This window comes from Canis lupus, chromosome 3 (assembly GCF_048164855.1).
Source record: "Canis lupus baileyi chromosome 3, mCanLup2.hap1, whole genome shotgun sequence".
NCBI lineage: Eukaryota > Metazoa > Chordata > Mammalia > Carnivora > Canidae > Canis > Canis lupus.
The window spans coordinates 58398715-58412169 of record NC_132840.1 but is presented as its reverse complement, the minus strand read 5'-3'; the positions used below and the strand labels follow the sequence as shown (position 1 = coordinate 58412169).

Genomic DNA, 13455 nt, shown 5'->3' with positions numbered 1-13455 from the left:
TGAGAACAAGTGCCCAGTACCTGCATGCGACACACCCGGCGCAGCCTGGGGCAGGTCCCTTCCTCTCTGGACGCCCGTTTCCCTCTGCAGGGCGGCCACGGAGCCCAAAGGCGCTTGGGCGGCCCGAGGACCTTGGGCTTGCCCTCCCTCTGCGATGGCTGGAGAGCGCGCGGGGCGCGCGGGGCGGGGGAGGGCGCGCGGGGCGCGCGGGGCGCGCGGGGCGGTTGTTGGGGGGATGCTGGGCCCAGAGCAGCGCCGGGTGACCGACCGGGTGACCGGCAGGAGTAGGGCCTGCGGCGCGGAGGACGCGGGCGCCGTCATCGTCTCTGCCGGACACCCTCCGGGACACGGGAGCGGAGGTAGGGGCGGGAGACACGGCGGGAAGAGAGGGAGAGGCCGGGATTCGTTCTGAGGGACCCAGGGGCCGGCGGAGGGGTCCCGAATGGCCACCGCTGAGCCCAGAGGGCGGCAGGTGCGGACGCGGACGGGGGCGCACGCCAGTGGAGCCCCGCTGACCCGCAGCCCCCGGCGCGCCTCGGTCTAGGTGGAGACTCTGGGAGGTGCCAGGGCCCAGGGCGCGCCCCGAGCGCCTCCCGCAGGCGGATGCCCGGTGGCGGGTGGAGTTGGGGGCAGGCGCGCCCCCCTGACCCCGGGGGTGGCCCCGCCCCGTGGCCGCGGGGAGGCCTCGGCGCGGGGGGCGGAGTTGGCACGGTCCCCCAATCCGCGATGGCTGCGGCCCCGTCTTAAGCCCGCGGAGCTGCGGGCCCCCCTCACTCGCCTGTCCCGCTGGCCTCCCTCCAGCGCTATGGCCTCGGCGCTCAGCTATGTCTCCAAGTTCAAGTCCTTCGTGATCTTGTTCATCACCCCGCTACTGCTGCTGCCACTCGTCATTCTGATGCCCGCCAAGGTCAGTAGGAGCTCCGCGGACCCCGCGCGCCCTATGCCAGCAGCGGCCCCGGCCCCGGCGCGCAGAGGTGGAGCGCTGAGCTGGGCGCACACCGGGAGGTTGGCTGCCAGACGGGAGGTGCCGGCACAGACTTTGGAGGGGCGCGGAGACCCGGGGGTGCACCCCACTGGGGCACACAGATCCCAGGGCACAGGACCCGGAAGGTGGCATCGATCTTGGCCACGCAGCTGTTCGCAGGCTCAGCCCCATCTCAGAATCTCCCGGAAGTGAAGCATCGCATCCCTGACCATCACCCCCAATGTCTCCTGGTGCCCATGGGGAGCCTGGGCACCTGGCTTTCCCTCTGTCTCTCCCTTTAGCAAATGGAGACTTGGCAGCCATGGGTAGCTTCCCAGGCCAGCCGGGGTCCCAAACGGAAAGATCTCCCCCTGAGTGGATCTGGAGTGCTGTCTTTCCACCCCCCACCCTGCCCCCCTCGGGTCTGGTTCCCTATCCAGGATCTGCTTCTTCCCTGCTCCAAAGCCTTGGAGGCCACAGCCCAGCCCAGAGCCTCTCCGGCTGAAAGGAGGTCGGAGTTGGCTGCTGGGCCGAGGTCGGCAGCGGCTGGGTAGGAGGCGGACGAGTTCCCAGGCTCACGCCTTGGGTGGCACGACCCAGGGCTGCAGGGGAAGCCGCATCCGTCGCCTGCGCCCAGCGCTCCCAGGAGGGAGGGAGGCCCGGGATGAATGGCCTTGGCCGCCGGGCGGGGGTGGGCCAGGAGCCCTGGCCGGGGCTGGCTGCGCTGGGCTTCCTGGCTGTGCTGGCTGGTGGAAGCTCCGTTGGCAGAGGCCCGAGCCCTTTGAAGCCTTTTGTGGCTGCTGGCTGCTCCGGCCTCCTTCCCTCTTTCAGCGCCTTCTCTCTGCGCCCGGACAGGAAACCTCCGCTGCCACCCCCACCTCCCACCCCCGGCCAGGTTTGGGGAACAGAGGAGCTCTTCAGGGGATGCTCTGTGGGTAGTCCTGAGGCGGGGCGGTGGGGGGGTGGAGGGTGTCGAGGGCCCACCTGCATGAGGACTGCACTCCCACCACTCACACGTCCCCGTGGATTTAGCCACGACCTTGTCCTTTCTCCACCTTGGTGTGCTCATCTGTACAATGGGTTTGGTTCTGACACTTTTGACTCTGGGTGCCATAAGTCCTAGGGTGGGGGAAGGAGGACCCTTGGGCGGGCTGAGCATGACCCTGGTGGGGCCGAGGACAGCACCTGCCCCCTTGCCCCGTACCGGGGCCGCCCCTTATTTCCATAGACACAGAGGGAGTGAGGTTCCCTGGAGTAATAGTGTCGGCTCCGGCTCCATGGACCTTCTGGCTCACAGAGACCATGACCTAGAGCCCATTCCCGCCCCGACACATGCACACCCATGCACACATGCATGCAGGAGGATCCGTGCTGGGACCCTCAACTCAGGCTGTGTCTGCCGCTCCGCCGCATGCCCTGGGAGTGAAGGTCAGGCCAGGCAGGCCTGGCAGGTCAGGCCACCCTCTGGGAGGATCAGTGATTGGGCGCTGGAGCCCCGTGGTCTTATGTTGGGGTCGCCCCTCCCGAGCTCCCTGCCCCCACAGCTGTGCCGCTGTGTAAGGGAACCCGGGGCTACCGGCAGCGTGGGGGGAACCCGGGGTACCCGCGGCATGAGGCAGAGCCTCTGGGAAGCCAGTAGCACCTGGCAGTGTGGGCGACGGGCTGAGTGGGGCGCAGCAGCTCCTGCGTGGCCATCCTCCACAGCTATGGGGGCCTCCTCCCTGGCTTTCCTCCCATTCCACCTGGTCCCCTCCTGGATTCAGTCCTTTCTCTGGGTCCTTTCTTCAAAAGATGGCTCTTTAACAGACCAAGATGGCTCATGGTATCGGTGGTTTTATTAAAACTACTTGATAGTTCTTATTTCCCTGAAGCAGGAAGGAGAAACGAGAAAGCCCTCAAATACCGTGCTCGGACCCCCACACGGCTGCGCTCCGCTGCCTGCATTTTCCCATTACGCGCTGTGTCCTGGACACCCTTGCCTGTGAATAATTAGATAAATAGAGAGCCATGGGTTGTATTCGGTTGTGCCTTTAACATATAGTTGTTGAGTCATCGCGGGTGCTGGGGGTTGAGTGCTGGGTGCTGCCCTGTCCACCCACTGCCCGCCTGTCTCTGCATTAAGCGCCCTTCCAGACATACTCCTAGCTGGTTACGTTTGGTGCCTCCAGGGACCGTGCTGCCAAGCACTTCCAGTGCCCAGGATGTTAACTCTTGAGGGAGCAGGGCAAGGGAGGACTGGGGCTGCGCGTGGGGCGAGTATTTTGTGGGTGACGTTGTTGGGAATAGCAACAGCACGATGATGATAAAGAGGATTTGTGGACAGTGTTGCTGGGTTTTTTAAAAAATTTATTTATTGGAGACAGAGAGAGAGAGAGGAAGGGGCAGATGGAGAAGGAGACGCAGATGCCCTGCGGAGCAGGGAGCCTGACGTGGACTCGACCCCAGGATCCTGGGATCATGACCCAAGCTGAAGGCAGACGTTTAACCCACTGAGCCACCCAGGTGCCCCTGTTGTTAAATTCTCTGTAAGCCCCCCCCCCCTTATTGGCTGTCCCTGGAGGGGATCATTTCTACTTCCCTCCGCCCCCAGCACCAAGGTCCAGGGGCACCTGGGATGCTGAAGATGCAATGGCAGGCAGTGGACATGGGTCAGGTCTGTCTGGTGCCAAAGCCGGGGCTGGTAGCTGCACTGCTGTCCTGCCCGGAGGCCATGGGTCCCACGGGTATGGACACTTGCAGGCCCTGAGCCCTGTGACCTTGGAAAGCCTGGGGGTACTCTGTACGGTTGCAACCAGAGAGGGTTCTCCAGGCGTCCAGTAGGGCAGAGGCCCCATAGGCTGCGCCCTACCCAGTTCCCGCCTGCCCCCCCGCCCCCATGCAGAACCATTGGGGCCAAAATGTCAGGTTTGGACAGTAGGGAGCCGCCCCGGGGTGCCCCTGGGAGGCCCAAGGGAGGTTTCTGCTTTATGACTGATAACAAGTACCGACGAAGAACTTCCAGGGCTTTGTGCAGTGTTCCGTGCACACAGTAGGTGCCCTTCTGAGTGATGGGAGAGTGAGGGGTGCAGGTGCATTGGCTTTCAGGCAAACATCTTGGTACTGCTGGCCCATCCCCCTCATGCACACGTGAGCAGTGTCTGCTGAGCGTCCGGCCCGTGCCAGGACTCCCAGGTTGCTCACTGTTTGGGTGTGTGCTGGGGTAGGGTCAGATGGGGGCAACCCAAGGCGGGAGCTGCCAGGGGCACAGGTGGGTGGAGGGGCACAGGGCTGGGCTTTGGGGAGCTGGGCGTCCAGTGAAGAGAAGAGCCCAGGCTCTGCCACAGCTGGTGGGGTGCGGGGGCTCGGGGTGCCTGTTGGCAGGGAGGGGACAGCACAGGCCTGCAGGACCCGCTCCTCCCAGAGGTTCCCCGAAGCCATACTGAGGCCTCTTGGCTTTGTCCTCAAGGCGGCAGACACAGGGAAATGCCCCCAACAGATTTGTAGGTGGGAAGACGGAGCCCCGTGGTGCTGGACGGGGAGATCAGACTGGGAGGGTCCGGGTGGAAGGTGGACGGGGAGGCCAGATTGGGAAGGTCCAGGTGGGAGGGTGGAAGGGAGGTCAGGTTGGGAGGGTCCAGGTAGAGGGTGGACGGGGTGGAGATGCACAGGGATGGTGCTGGGGAGTGAGAGGAAGGAGCTGCCGGTATTGGTGGCAGATTTGTGGCGGGGCTGGGAGCCAGGAGAGGCCGGACAGGCAGGTGCTAGTGCTGCCTTTGAAAACGCTGGGGACGCACAGAACAGCCCAGGGAGGTGGCCAACATTACCCACACCTCCAGAGGTTCCCAACTCAGGACGAAGACCTCGCATCAGGAACCCAAAGCCCGCCAAGCTAGGAAGCGTCCAGGCATGGGCTTGCACAGGAACCAGGTCGGTCTCCTGGCAAAGCCAAGGTCCCGGGGCTCCTGGTGAAAGGGTGCAGGAGGTGGTTCACCGAGATTAAACACAGGGAACGAAGGTCCAGGCCTGAGTGAATGGAGATGTAAATGAGAACACTGAGTGCCATCTTCCCTGTCCGCCCGTCCTCCCTGTCCCCTCTGTCCCCTCCATCATCGTCATCATCATCGTTGCCGTAAAACCGCTGCTGATGCTCGGGAGCAGCACTTTCTGAATGAGCAGGTTTGTGGCTGCACGTCTGGGAGTGGGATTCCAGGCCGTGTCTGAGCGGCTCAGAGTAGTGAGTGGAGCAGGTGGGGTGACCCAGGGCAGACACAGCACATCCCCCCAGGAGGCCGCGGCAGTGGGGAACCTGTCTATGGAATCAGTGGAGCACATGCTGCTCTAAGAGTGACCCACGTGGGACTAAGAACGGCACAAGTCCTCCTGGATGCCACGGGGGCTGTGTCCCTGTCAACTCACCGCATGTTAACGTATCTAGGCAGAAAATGCACGCAGCATGCGTGCCCTGGGGCGCCTCCCAGACACTCAGGTCATCCTGCAGTGATGCGTCTGCACGAAGGCTATTTGACAGTCAAGCGTCTCCTGTGACTGCTGGAGTCCTGACCCAGGTGGAGGTCAACAAATGGAAGGGCGGGGTGGGTGCTCTTTGCCTGGAGAGCGTGCCGCTGCCCAGCACCATGAGGCCAGCGCACCGCGCAGAGAGCCCGGGGAAAGATCCACACTCAGGATGCCCAGGTGGCTCCTGCTGCACGCAAACCGCTTTGGCGCCACCGGAGGGCGGAAGAACCGCCAAGGGGAGCCTTCAACGTGGGGGCTTCTGTGTTCAAGTCCTCCCGGTCCCCGTGCACACTCTCCTCTCCTCAGGGCTGCACTGGAAGTCGAGGGTCCCTAGTGGGCAGGTCCTGGGCCGCAATGCTGTGCTGACAGGGGCGGGGAGGCGACGGCGCTCCCTCCAACGCTGCGGCCCCTGTGGTGGACACGCCGCCAGCACGCGAGGTCTCAGGGCTGGCTCCTCAGTTTGTCAGGTGCGCCTACGTCATCATCCTCATGGCCATTTACTGGTGCACAGAAGTCATCCCTCTGGCAGTCACCTCCCTCCTGCCCGCCGTGCTCTTCCCGCTCCTGAAGATCCTGGACTCCAAGCAGGTGAGCATCCCCCGCCCCAGCCCCTCTCAGAGCCACCTAGGCCCCAGGGGGGAGACACAGACCACCTGCCTGACCGTCCGTCTCTGCGCTGAGGGGCCCCCATGGGCGACATGTGGTCTTCTCACCTATCCTGTGGTGGGGTGGCCGAGGTGGGCCTCACAGGCCCCATGCTGTCCCCAGGTATGTGTCCAGTACATGAAGGACACCAACATGCTGTTCCTGGGTGGCCTCATCATGGCCGCGGCCGTGGAGCATTGGAATCTGCACAAGAGGATAGCGCTGCGCACGCTCCTCTGGGTGGGAGCCAAGCCTGCACAGTGAGCGCTGTCCTATGTCTCTGTCTCTGTCTCTCTCTCCGTGGGGCCCCAGGGACACAGGCAAGGGCGGGAGACCCCTGGGTGAGCAGTGGTGGGTTCTCTCTGAACGCTGGGGAGGTGGGACAGTGAAGACTGCCCCCACCGGCTCCTTCAGAAGATAGGTTCCCCAGGAAACAGGGTGGACGGAGGCTGGATCAAGCCCTGCCTGACACCCCTGGGGGTTTTGTGGGGAGAGCACAGGGAGTGGCCCAACAAGCCAGCTCAGGGGACACAGGGAGGTCACCCCTCCAAAGCTGCATACCTACCCCCCCACACCCCCATCCCGCTCAAAGGAGCCGCGGCCTCGTCTTCCCCCACGTGGCTCAGCCCGGCCCTGACGTGAGCAAACGCCCTGGTGTGCTGAGCACCCGCGTGCCTGGGTGCTGAGCAAGATGGGGCCGGATGACGTGCTGACGGCTCACAGGCCTGAACCTCTCCCCCCACTGGGTTCTCGGGCTGCTCCTCTCTGGGGGGGTACAGCGAGCTCGCTCAGCGATGGGCCCTGCGCACCTGGACCCCCGTGGACCCCAGATGAAGGGCTCGTGAGTCCTCCTGTGTCGGGGCCCAGATGCTTCACAGGGTCGAGGGCAGAGCCACTGTGCGTCCTGGGACCTCAAGGCCTCAGCAACGTCCTGCCGGGGTCCTGGGAGGGTCTCCGTCCTCTCTGCCACCAGGTCGGCCTCCTTCTGGGGTGTGAGTCCAGGGAGGTCACACACACTCCTCCACTCCCTGTGCCCCGGCTCCTCCTGGGACCCTGCCTGTGGCCGTCCATGGCACTGCCCATCTGGGGCCGGGGGTCTTTACCTGTGCCTTGCGGAGCCCAAATGTGTGTGTCACTCAGTCCTGCGGACCCTGGCTGAGTCCTGGTCTCTGTTCTGACAGGTCCCTGCAGGCCACCCACCCAGGCAGCAGGCTGGCCCCCAGTTCAGCCCTGGGCTCCCCTGCCCCAGGCTGACCAGTGACCCTGAGTGGGTCCCACAAGCACCTTGTGCTCCTGGCCCTGAGCCATGGAGAAGAGTCAGACCCTGCCCCTACCGGGGACACAGCTCCTCTGGATCCAGCCGGGGACAAGTGTCCATCCCAGGGAGGATGGACGGTGGAGGGTGGACGGTGGAGGGTAGACAGTTCAGGGGATGCTCCGCCCTAGCTACCAGGGGCTGGGAGGGAGGCCGTTGGACAGGGAGTAGGTCGGGCGGGTGACAGAGGTGGGCCCTGGGGCCGACTGCCCAGCCCTGGACGGCACTGGGGCCAGCTGTCCCCACCGGGCCGGCACCTTTGGGTTGCTATGTGGTCCTGCCTGGTGGGAGCCCCTGATGGCCATGACTGTGTGGCATCAGGAACATTTGGAGGGGAGAGGCACAGGGGCAGCCCTGCATGGCTTCCCTCCATGACGTCGGGGCAGAACGGGCCCCGGTGCCTGGCATCCCCGCAGGGCCACAGAGTCCACCCCCACTGTTGCTCCCTGCGGGACTCTCTGGCCTCCCTGCCCACCCCTCCTCTGCAGGCTGATGCTGGGCTTCATGGGCGTCACGGCCTTTCTCTCCATGTGGATCAGCAACACGGCCACCACGGCCATGATGGTGCCCATCGTGGAGGCCATGCTGCAGCAGATGCAGGCCACCAGCCCAGCCACAGAGGCCGGCCTGGGGGCCCTGGAGCTGTCGGACAAGAACAAGGCTGGAGAGCTGCCAGGTGAGCCCAGGGGCGCGACCACGAGCCCCCCTCCTCTCTGCAGCCCGAAGCTCTGTGCCTGGAGCCTCCTGAAAACAGGCGTTCAGATAAATGCTCAGAAAGCGCTGTTTCTGTAAGTTGTAGGAACATGACTGTTGCAGAAAAGTTAGATCCTGCAGTAGAGCTTGCGGCGAGGTCCCACGCTCGAGTCCCAGGGTCCTGCCAGCCACAGAAATCGGTGCCTGAGCACCAGATTCCCCACTTGGACCTGCTAGGTGTGCCTCCCGCCGTCCACGCCGCTCCCATTTGGGGGGCCAGCGGCTCTCCGCTTCCGCGGGTGGTGGGGTGGTGTCCCCACCTTGGCTCCCCGACGAGGCCCTGAGCTCAGGGACGGCAGAGAGCAGTCCCTGGGCCGGGTTCCTGCCACAGAGCTGCCGTGGACAGACAGACGGGGACCGTGCAGCCCAGGGGAGCAGTGGTGGGCTGGCCCGTCCCCCAGCAGGGCAGGGCAGGGCAGGGCAGGGTCGGGAGCTGCGGCTGGCGGCCCGCCCCAGCTCAGCCCATGACGTGCTGCCCCCACAGGGAGCCAAGTGACCTTTGAAGGCCCCTCTGAGGTGCAGCAGGCCGACTGCGACAGGAGGCGCATATGCAAGGCCATGACTCTGTGCGTGTGCTACGCGGCCAGCATCGGGGGCACTGCCACGCTGACTGGGACGGGACCCAACATGGTGCTTCTGGGCCAGATGCACGAGTGAGTGGTGGGTGAGCCTTCTGGGGATGGGAGGGGCCCCCGGGGGAAGGGGGCCTGCAGCAAAGCAGCTGTCCAGGACCCCGCAGGGGTGGGAGCTGCTGTGCACGGACCTGGACACTTCTGCCATGGGGCACGTCCAGCCCTTCTTCCCTGGCTCTTGCTCAGACTGGGACCCTATACCCATCACAGAGCTCAGGTCGTGGGAAAGCCTGTGGGGCTGGACGCTGGTCCCGGGTCACTGCTTGCAGAAAACAAACGTCCCTACAGCTGGCTCACTGCCCTTGATAACGGTAGTGCCCCGTGGTGGCCGCTTACTCTCGGTGGACCCTGGCCGGAGCCTCGGGGTGGTCTGCACCCTCCTGCCGGGACCACACAGGGTCACAGGCCTTGGGGGGCGGCTGGGATCATGGGGAGCCACCCCGCCATGGGGCAGCCCTTGCAGAGTCCCTGGTTGAAGGCGGAGGAGCCGGGGCACAGCGGGTGGGGCAGCTGGGGGTGGGCAGGAGCCCAGTCCGCAGACACTTGAGGCCCAACATGCTGGCGGTTTTGATCTTGAGAGGACTCTCCATAATGATAGCCTGCGGTTTTCCCTGACGCTGGCTGGGGCGGTGTGGGGACGGATGTGCCCACATCCACACCCAGGGCTGGGCTGGGCTGTAGCACGAGGGCTGCTCGACCAGCACCAGTGGGGGTCCCCGTCCACCCTGGGGACCTCCACAGGGTCTCTTTCCTGTGACCCCCCAGGTCCCTGGGGTGCGGGCTCTGAAGTGTCTAGGCATCCAGCTCCCGTGTGTAGGAAGGCGTGTTCCTCTGGAGGGAGGGGCCTTGACTTTTGCAAGGCCCTTGGTGGGGTCTGGACCCGTAGGCAGGGTGATTGGCCGCCCCCCAGGCTCGTGGTGTGTGTGTGGGGAGGTCTCTGGGCCGGGCTGCCACTGGGCATCCCCTAGGGGCCGGGCCGGGGAGTCGGACCAGCATCTCCCTCTCTAGGCTATTTCCTGCCAGCAAGGACGTGGTGAACTTTGCCTCATGGTTCAGCTTTGCCTTCCCCAACATGGTGGCAATGCTGCTGCTGGCGTGGCTATGGCTTCAGTGTGTCTACATGAGGTCCAGGTGAGCACTGCCACTGCGCCGCTACCACCCGTCACCCCCGCAGGAGAGCCTCTAGCCCGCCCACTGCTGCCCTTCCCACAGGGGAGTAGGTGTGGGCCAGTGGGTCAGAGCAGCTCAGAGGAAGCCCTGTGCACACATCTCTGCAGGACAGACTTCCACATGGCTGCTGTGCCCGTTGGTCCCCTCAGATCTCCAGCCTCCTGACCTCATATGAACCTAATTACTCTCAAAGGTCCCACTCCTCATGCCAGCACTTGGGGGGGGTTAGGGCATCAGCGGGTGGATGTGGGGGACACAGTCCTATCTTGGGGGGCCCAAGGTGCAGCCAGGGGTCAGGGGCACCAGGTGTGGCCTCTGCTCAGGTGGGCGGCTTCCCCGAAGCCCTGAGGCCCCTGAGCTCCCTGCAGAGCGAGCAGGGGGCGCTGGGCTGGCCCCAAGGTCACAGGGGTCTCACTGTCAGGACCCCCAGCCGTGGCCGCCCAGCCCATGGCCGCTCAGCCCATGGCCATGTTCAGGGCTGCTGTTCACTGATGCTGCCCATCAGGTGCTCCAGCTCAGGGGCCCAGCCAACCCAATGTGGAGCATGGGGGGGGGGTGGGGTAGCCTGGAACAGTGGGGGTGGCCAGGTGTCCTCCGACCCAGATCCTGCCTGCTATGTCCGGGGCCCCAGTAGGTGCTGCCCCTAGGTCTTGTGGATGCCCTCACCGGGGCCAGGGAGGTCATCCTCACTTGGGTCCCTTGTCTGGGCGGTCGTGGAAGCAACGTCAGGGTGGAAAGTACCCTCCTGAGTTCATGGGTGGCCTTGGAGGCCATGTCCGGCCATGGGATCCAGGACCAATGGGACGTCGCTGCTGGCTCACACCTGGCTTTGCTGACCAGCCTGCCCCATTGGCCTCTCACTTGGTCCCCCCTAGTTTTAGGAAGTTCTGGGGCTGCGGGCTGCAGAGCAGGAACCACGAGAAGGTAGCCTATGAGGTGCTGCGGGAGGAGTACCGGAAGCTGGGGTCCTTCTCCTTCGCCGAGGCCAACGTCCTGCTCTGCTTCCTCCTGATGGTCGGCCTGTGGTTCTCCCGGGACCCTGGCTTCATGCCCGGCTGGGTGTCCCTGGCCTGGGAGGACGGCAAGACCAAGTAAGTCGGGGGTGCATCTGTGCTGCCTGAGTCCTGCAGCTCTTTGTCATCTCCCTGTCCCCACAATAAGCCCGTGGACATGTCCCTGCTGGGCAGGCAGGGTGGCTGGGTGGGGATCGGGAGTCAGGAGCTAAGCTGGGAGCCCTGGCTTCCAAACCTCCGTGCTGCCGTCCATCCCCTCCGAAGGCAGACGCCGGGACCCACAGCCTGTGCAGAGACCCGCGGAGAGGCCGCTTCTCGGCAGGTTGGCCACTCTGTGGTCAGAGGGAACGAGGCCCCTCGCCAGGCAGGCGATGCAGGGGTGGGAGGTACCACCCGTTATACCTGTTGCCTTTGATGCACTGCGGGGGTTAGGACCCTGGGGAAGCAGGACCCTGGACAGTCTGATGAGAAGAGGTCAGGACATGCCTATGGAGCCACACAGACCTACGGGGAGGCTGGCGGGTCAGGGTCACCCCGCTGGGGGCAGAGCTGGGCCAGTGAGTGGCTGTCCTGGTGTTGGCTCTCGAGATCCCAGTCCTTGCGCTCTGCCCCACCTGCGGACACAGAGCAGGTGTGTAGACTGGTGGCCCCCAAGCCCAGCTGGGCACGTCCTGCGTGCTGTCCCCTGTAGGTACGCAACTGACGCCACCGTGGCTGCCTTTGTGGCCACCCTACTGTTCATCATGCCTTCCCAGAGGCCCCAGTTCAACTTCCGCAGCCAGACGGAGGAGGGTAAGGTTGGGGGCTGGCCCGGCGCATGTCAGGATGGGACCCCAAGGGAGAGAGCCCCCAGCCTGGGTGGAGAAGCCTGGCTAGGCTGTCAGGTCGGGGCAGGGGTGTCCCTCAGTCCTGGCCTGGGGACTATCTAGAGCCAACCCTCCTCTCCTGTGCTCTGCACACATTGGGAAACTTACCAGTCCTACAACAAGCACAGCAATGCCATCAGTATTTGGTGTCTCTCTTCCCGTTTTTATTTTTTTTGAAAGACTTTATTTATTTATTCATGAGAGACACACAGAGAGAGGCAGAGACACAGGCAGAGGGAGAAGCAGGCTCCATGCAGGGAGCCCGATGTGGGACTCAATCCCGGGACTCCAGCATCACACCCTGGGCCGAAGGCAGGCACTAAACTACTGAGCCACCCAGGGAGCCCCTGTCTTCCTGTCTTTGCAAGGATGCATGTGCGTGTGTGTGTGCATGTGCATGCGTGTGTGACTGACACCCACAGAGCTCAGATTCCTTGTGGGTTTTTGTGTTTTTAGGCTGTGTACCTGTCAAAGACACAGCCTCCAACTCTTATTTTCTCATAAGAGCCTCTTGTCGCATCAACTGGCTGTGCTGTTCTCTTATGGAACATTCTGGCTCTTTTGGATTTTTCATGTTTATAAACGCGTGTTTTCATGAGCACGCTTCTCTGAGAGTGTTTCTTTAGGGTGAGTTTCCAGGAGCAGGGCTGTTGTGTGAGTGTATATGTCTCGACGACTCTCAGATGTGATGTGTTGCCAGATTGCTTCTCAAAGAGATGCTGCTGATGTCTCTGCTACTGGGAGCATGTGTGGGTTTTACCACGTCTTCACCGCAGTGGGGGCAGTGATTGCTTTGAGTTTTGGCTGATTTATGGACGTGAGAGGGGCGCCTGTCGTCCTCACGGCTTTCGTTCCCCCTGATTAGATCTCTCTTGCGTCCTGGTACTGCCCTGGGTTGTGCATGTGCATTCTATGGTTTCTTCTCAGAACGTAAAGCTCCGTTTTATCCTCCTGCACTGCTGACCTGGAAGGTGACCCAGGAGAAGGTGCCCTGGGGCATTGTGCTGCTGCTGGGAGGCGGCTTCGCACTGGCCAAAGGATGTGAGGTAAGACCCCCTCCCCACCGCCTGCTGCAGGCTGCCGGGCCCCTTTTACAGTAGAGGGCATCACAGAGCTGCTTCGTGCCACGCCCCCCCCCCCCCCCCCCCCCCGCCCCGGGCCTGTGTGTTGTGGCTCTGTGTCTGTCTGCTCCAGATAGCTGCCGGTGTCCTGAGGGCAGGGACTCTTGTCACCAAGGAGGAGATGGACGGGTGGATGGACCTGGAATGTAGAAAGTGCTCCTTGAGTGGTTGCAGCAAAGAGTGAATAAGAGACCAAGAGGCTAAGTTAGCCCAGAGATGCAGAGGACGCTGTGAGGTCTCCTCTTGGGTTTGGCGGCAATGATCCCTGCTTTGATTTGTTCTGGGAGGTCTCTTTCTCTACTAGATCTTGTTCTTCTATTTGCTGGACTCTTTGTTGATACAGTTGACATTTAACATTTTTTTCTCTATCTAAAAATATATTTCTAGAGAAAAATATTTCTCTAGGTATATGGCAGCGCAGGAGGAGAGGAACAGCTTTGGGGAAAAACACCCAAAAATGTAACCTTCTTACTCCAGCCCCC

At 63.2% G+C, this 13455-nt stretch overlaps 1 protein-coding gene across 6 annotated transcripts in view; it reads left to right on the top strand.

Moving 5' to 3' along the window:
• Nucleotides 1–208: 208 nt before the first annotated feature.
• The window catches only part of SLC13A5 (solute carrier family 13 member 5), a 33650-nt gene continuing 20403 nt past the window's right edge, over nucleotides 209–13455 (top strand). For 4 of the 6 annotated variants that reach the window (XR_012028496.1, XM_072821660.1, XM_072821659.1 and 1 more), the window contains exons 1-9: nucleotides 209–359; nucleotides 802–907; nucleotides 5918–6363; nucleotides 7907–8094; nucleotides 8656–8824; nucleotides 9812–9934; nucleotides 10849–11064; nucleotides 11678–11778; nucleotides 12780–12898. Coding sequence is in view for 5 of the 6 variants with exons in the window: in XM_072821660.1 (XP_072677761.1) it covers nucleotides 806–907; nucleotides 5918–6363; nucleotides 7907–8094; nucleotides 8656–8824; nucleotides 9812–9934; nucleotides 10849–11064; nucleotides 11678–11778; nucleotides 12780–12898 (1464 nt within the window). In the remaining variant the exon portion in view is untranslated. The remainder of the gene's footprint in view (nucleotides 360–801; nucleotides 908–5917; nucleotides 6364–7906; nucleotides 8095–8655; nucleotides 8825–9811; nucleotides 9935–10848; nucleotides 11065–11677; nucleotides 11779–12779; nucleotides 12899–13455) is intronic. The other 2 variants (XM_072821663.1, XM_072821661.1) reach the window with 2 other exon arrangements.